Below are 6,435 nucleotides of genomic sequence, written 5' to 3' on the forward strand. Positions count from 1 at the left end.
ATTTTTTTGAAAATTAAATTATTGTATAATTATGTGTATGTAAATATATGAAAAAAGTATTTTTTAAAAAACATATGATTATTTTATATATTGCTAAATGTTTTTAAAACAATTCACAAAGAATGTGTATGAATATTGTAAAAAAGGTTTGATTTAAGAAAATCTTGCAATGTATGAATGCATAAGTATTGTATCGTTTACGAGAAGGTGGGAGCGAGATAGCGTTGAAAAAATTTAGAATAACCTTTTGGACAACATATGTTGCAAGCAATGTAATAAGACCATTTTTAAACCAAAAATCCGACACTAACGGATTGTTCATCATGTTCTCAAACCATTGTTGTGTCACTTTACGTCCTACTAATTGAGCTACTTCGATTTTGTGAGCAACAGGATATAAATTTTTATCATAAATAATATCTGTTTCCCTGAAAGTTATATTCAATTGTTAAGACTGACAATTTTTAGAAAATAAAACTTTATTTTTGATACAATACTACAACTTTTTTGTTGGATGCTTGATTTACAAACTCATGGGTACAATTTAGCAAATCGGTATTGTAAATTGTAACCAAACAATTATTTTTAACATTTAATTTACAAATGAAACAACGATAAATATCTATTAATATGTATATCGTTGACAAAGAATAATAGTTTGAAATAAATAAAAAAGTGTCATTTCTTTTATAACTTGAATGCAGTATAACATCTATCTTACGGGATATGATTCAGCATATACATACTTTATGTACTTTATGTACGTATTAACAGAGTGAACGTTAATTTTTTAATAATACACATATGAATAAACTTAGTTCTACTAAAATTGTTTTCGTAAAATTCCTTATAATTTTGAACGTTTACGGGAACAAAAGATATACTTACTTTTAAGTTTTATAATTTTATTTATTAATATCATTTTATTTTTAATGTAATAATAAGTTTTTGTACTCACCTATAAAGAACAAGTCCGAAAATTATTGTGCCTTTGTCATGGAAATTTGGAATTGCAACATGATCCACTTTCGAAATATTGTTCGAATGTTTCCATTTATCATTTAAAAACAACATGATATTTTCAATTACATTTTTTGCATATTCCATGTGAACTTCAAATCTGCACCACATTTTAATGTTGCGAGTATGTATATCAATAGGATTTAGGTAATTAGACACAATTATTGTTGCGTATTCAGTCCACATTACAGGTGTGGTATCGTAGTGTCTCCATACCATATTGTGCTCATCAAATTTCATACTTCGCAATGGCATATTTGACAATGCCGTGCATTGATGACATCCTATCGTAATGTTAAAGGTTGCTTCTAACAAAAAATCCTGTTGATGCCAAGATGGAAATGATTGTTGGTCGCTTATTATCTGGAAATGCAGACCACCTACCCAACTACATTTCAAAGGACATAAATTAATGAAACTGTTTTGACAAGCATCAAAATATTGGGAATTAGAAAATGAATAAATGTATTATGCGTTCACACATATTATATTTTATGACTCTATTACATATTATTATAGTAATAAATATAAAGATTGTTCCATTTAGATTTAAATTCCGCGATATATAATACCTTTTGGGATATTTCATACATAAATAGTATATTAATTACAATGTCTTATGTGTAAATGCATATTGTACTCTTTTTAATAAACATTTATTATTTACTTACGTAGTTTTCTCTTTTACGTCGAAAATTTTAAAAACTTCATCAGCAGTACCATAATATTTTATGTTTAAGATGTAATTTCTTGGTGATAACTCATCCATAAAAAAAATATCAATTTTGTTTTCTTCAGTATTATATGTCGATTTATAAACTGTATCTTTATCATTCTCATGATATCTTTTAAAATTTTTAATTAGAACTATATCTTTAATACCAAAATGTTTTGAATATAAATATATGTGTTTTGTTCTGCCAAGAATGTAGATGCTGATATTGTATTCCCCATAGAAAATATTTCCTTCAATAAATGTTGAAAGCATGATATCGTAATGCTTTGGTATTACATTTTTTGATGGTTGATAGTTTAAAGATTCTTTACGAATGGAAGCCGTTGCAGCAATAAATATTAATCCACTACTTAATAATAGTTTTAGAAATATCATCTTGTCGGAGAAAAAGAAAATTTATTTTAGATCTGGAAAACACTCTGGAAAAAAGAGAAATAAAAATATTAAATATATTGATGTATTTTTAAATGATTTTTGTATATAAATAAGAAATAAATACAAAAAGTATTAAAATTATTAATTGAACAACCTTTCTAATTAGCAAAATATTATATGGTGAGGAAGTAATGTGCAAATTTCCATTTGCACAATTTTTTAAATATAATTATATATATATATATATATATATATATATATATATTATATGTATTTCAATGTTGCACATATTGTAACTGACAGCAATATAGAAATATTTACAACATATTTTATATTTTCTTTAAATAATTATTTTTATTGTCAAAAAATTATATACATTTATTTATAGAATGTTATTTAGAATATAAAGATTTATAGTATCTAAAGTTAGTTGTCTGAAATAAATTAATTTTATAAACACAATTGCCGTTGTTTCTACATACATATATACGTGTGTGTACATTCAAAATAAAGAAGACAGTAGAAAAAAGAAAAACTGTGGAACGGCGCGAGCCAATATAAATTCAATTATAAATTGAATCAGTTATAAACTTGATAATAAATATTAAATACATGTATACAAGACGTCTCAGAACTAGCAGTAAATATTTTGAAAGCAGATATCTGAGATTATTTGGAGACAAATTTTCCTCCAAAAATGTTGACATATCAATAATTCTCGGGTCATAAGGGAATGAAAATAAATGTTTTTTTGCTAACCAAGCCTTTTAGAAATAAAATATTAACAAAATCACATTTATCACTGAATTTCAAATAGAGTTTACTTTTTTAGAATTTTAATATAAGGTTTAATTACTAACAATAAGATGCATGATGGCAAATTTGGAAACATGCAAATAATGATAGTCTCCCTCGGCATTCTCGGCGAAGAAAAATTGACTCCAAATAATTTCAAAAATCTACTATTAACAAGTTGAATACTATTTTTGAGACATCCTGTATATAAAGTGGTCTTTTTCAGATATTTCAGATTAAACACCTCAAAATATAGATACGTGTTAACGACTGCTTCAAATCTAGAATATTATGGATTTCTACATTTCATTGACAATTAATACGTTCTATCATTTTACTCTATAATTTTTGTTCATATCAATTGTTGGTTCAAGGTAATTTCAACATTACAATTAAATCATTACATTTAATTTACATATCTGAAAACTTTTAGCTTTAATGGTATCTTATTAAATCTATATGAACTATTTGTTATGCGTTATCAATTGAATATTAACATGCGTTTTGTACGTTTTATATTATAGAACAACATTACAATTCGTAAAATATAATATTGATATTATATGAAATTATCTCTGAATTAAAATTTAAAGATAATTTTAAATAAAATTATTCTCTTCATGCTTTTATGTTGGAAATTCTTTAAAATTCCGTTAAACTGTATGATTAAATTCTTTTTGTATTTGTGGACAAATATATGTTTTTATATTTTCGACTTATTTTGACTTACCCAATATTTCGGGACAGTGCGTTAATTGCGATAGTATATTGATATAAATGTTTTTTAATTAACTGTAACAAATTAATATTTTAGCAGTATGCAAATGTGGAAACAATATAAAATTTTCACACACACTTTATTACAATTATTATATCTATCACGATATGGTTCGAAAGACCACGAAAGATCACGAAAGACTGACTGAGTCTGTATACGTGTCATCATGGTAAACATGATGATAGGTCAGAACTTCTGAGATCGTTATAAATCAGTGGCGTAGCTACCACCTAGGAAGCCCGGACACGTCCCAGGGACTCCTAATTATCCAATAGCTTGATTCTTGAATTTACAAAAATGTTGCAAGTTGATTAGCTAAAAACGAAGCAATTTGCAACTTTTTTATAAAAGCCGAATTTGCGTATGTTTTTTTTCTTGCGAATGAATTCAAAAATTGAGTTCTACCTAGAGCTGCTAACATGCTATTTAAAATGTAAAAAAAATTTATTTTTTGTAAAAAGAGTTAAATAATGAAAAAAAAAAAAAAAATACAAAAAATATATTTAGAAAAATAAAAAATACAAAAAATGCATAAAACATGTTTTCTACTACAATGTTTTATTTATTTAAAATTACTAACATGTAGTACTTATTACAACTAATTTAATTGCATTGACAAAGATTTGAAGCACTTACTATATAGCCAACAATGACATACAGGATGTCCCAAAAAGATTGGACCCCTTAAAAATCTCGAAAAATATACGTTTTACATAAGAAAGTTTCAGACAATAGTTGTAGGGTTTAAAAAAATCTATTTATTGATCTTATCTGTTTGACCTTGGGTGGCGTTGCGAAGGTTAGAATTAGGTCACCTTGAATTTCTTAAATAAAAACATATATTTTTATTACATATTTTTGTAGCTTATTTCGAGAGATTTTCAAAACACTATAATTAAGTTATTTTTTATACGGTGCTTTCCGAGTTTTTAAACATTTTGTGATGAATGAAAGTATTGTATATCTGAAATGTAACACATTCATTGAAATATAAAAATATTCACCCTAAAATACCAAACTTTTCCTTCCAGCATGGTTACAGGTAAAGTACTAAATATGTATTCCAGAGCTTTAAACAGAGAATATCATGCTATATAATCTTATTCTTCAGGCAAATGCGATATGATTTTCCAAAATATAGAGTTAGTTTGCTCTCATTAAATGAAATGCATCATTGATAATTTGGGCACAATTGAGAACACGAATTTTTGTGTAATTATCAGAGTTTAGATAATATGAAATCTTTGTCAATTCTCATTATCATAGTTAACGCGATAATATCCTGTCAAATAGTAAATAAATTTTATCATTGTTTATTGTTTTGAATAATCTTATCAGAATATATTTTCAAATATTTTTATTTCATACTTTTGTTTATATAAATTATAAATAAAGAACGTACAAAAAATTTAATATGAATAAAATAGATATTAAATATTATTAAATACTATATATCTTTAATTTTATATAATTTTATTGATGTTTTTTAATAAATATGCAATATGCATAGTTAATATATGTTATTTATACCTCAAAGCATGTCTAACTTTTTTAAATTTATACTTTTTTCTTTTTTTGTGCACTGTCTTAAAAGTTATCTAATATATTAATAATATATTATTAAATCTTTTAATTTATTTAATTTTTTCTTATATGCGGTCAGACAGATTAAGTCTGCGCTATGGGGAATATACACCACAGTTTTTTTTTTAATTGTGTTTTCCCTTAAACTTTTTTAAATTTTGGTACTAATTTCGAAAAAATCAGTCAATAAATGTGTGAGTGCATGAGTGAATGCTTAAATGCATGGGTGGGTGTGTAAAATTTAATGAAACTACCATCGTCGTCATCCCCAAAAATTTTCAAGATTTTGGTACCGAAAATAAATCAATATATGTGTGAGTGCGTGGGTGGAAGTTTTACATACAAGATTTTTTTTATAATGGATCTCATATATTATTTGTGACATACAAGGTGACATACAAATGAATTTCTTTTCGAATACCTGTGCTGTCTGGGCGTGCAAATATACATATATGTATTATACATGTACGCAAAGATATGATTTAATTTGTGCGAAATGTTTATAATATTTAATAGATATTAAAGTTTCATAACTATTTATTAATCATAATTTATTTTTAAATAATGTATAAAATATATATTTTTGAGAAATATATAATTAAATTTTTCGAACTATATATATGTTTTATATTTTTTTAAAATGACTAACATGTATTATTTATATGAAGCCAATATAATTNCATTCATTTAATATTTACCTTAAGATTTCCATGTTTTTCTTTCAATACTGAAAAAGAAGTACTGAGCATGTATTCCAAAGCTTTAAACATAGGATACCAAGCTATGTAATCTTTTTCTCGTTTCAGATACAATATAATATCCCAAAATATAGATGGATAGTGTTTAGATAATATGAAATTTTTCGCCAATTTTTATCATCATAGTTCACGCGATAATATCCTGTCAAATAGTAAATAAATTTTATTAATTTTTATTTTTCTAAATAATTATATCAGAATATATTTTTAAATATTTTTGTTTCATACTTTTGTTTATATAAATTATAAATAAAGAACGTACAAAAAATTTAATATGAATAAAATACAAATATATATGTAAAATTATTTATAAAAATGTCATCCTAATACTTGGAATAGTAGAAAAAATGAAGCAAATATATTGTGAAGCAAAGATAATGTGCAAGATA

General features: G+C 24.8%; 1 protein-coding gene across 1 annotated transcript; it reads right to left on the reverse strand.

Annotated features, from left to right (window-relative positions):
• Positions 1 to 244: 244 nt before the first annotated feature.
• Positions 245 to 3,851, reverse strand: LOC114940651 (thyrotropin-releasing hormone-degrading ectoenzyme-like; the record flags this gene model as incomplete). Its single annotated transcript, XM_085489495.1, has 4 exons — positions 3,657 to 3,851; positions 1,692 to 2,175; positions 959 to 1,408; positions 245 to 428 (listed from the first exon to the last, which is right to left on the reverse strand). Coding segments are annotated over exons 2-4 (1,074 nt in total), but the record flags the coding sequence as incomplete, so codon positions are not given.
• Positions 3,852 to 6,435: the final 2,584 nt, after the last annotated feature.

Source organism: Nylanderia fulva, unplaced genomic scaffold, assembly GCF_048542155.1.
Source record: "Nylanderia fulva isolate GAGA-0341 unplaced genomic scaffold, ASM4854215v1 Scaffold855, whole genome shotgun sequence".
In the NCBI taxonomy this organism is placed as follows: Eukaryota; Metazoa; Arthropoda; class Insecta; order Hymenoptera; family Formicidae; genus Nylanderia; species Nylanderia fulva.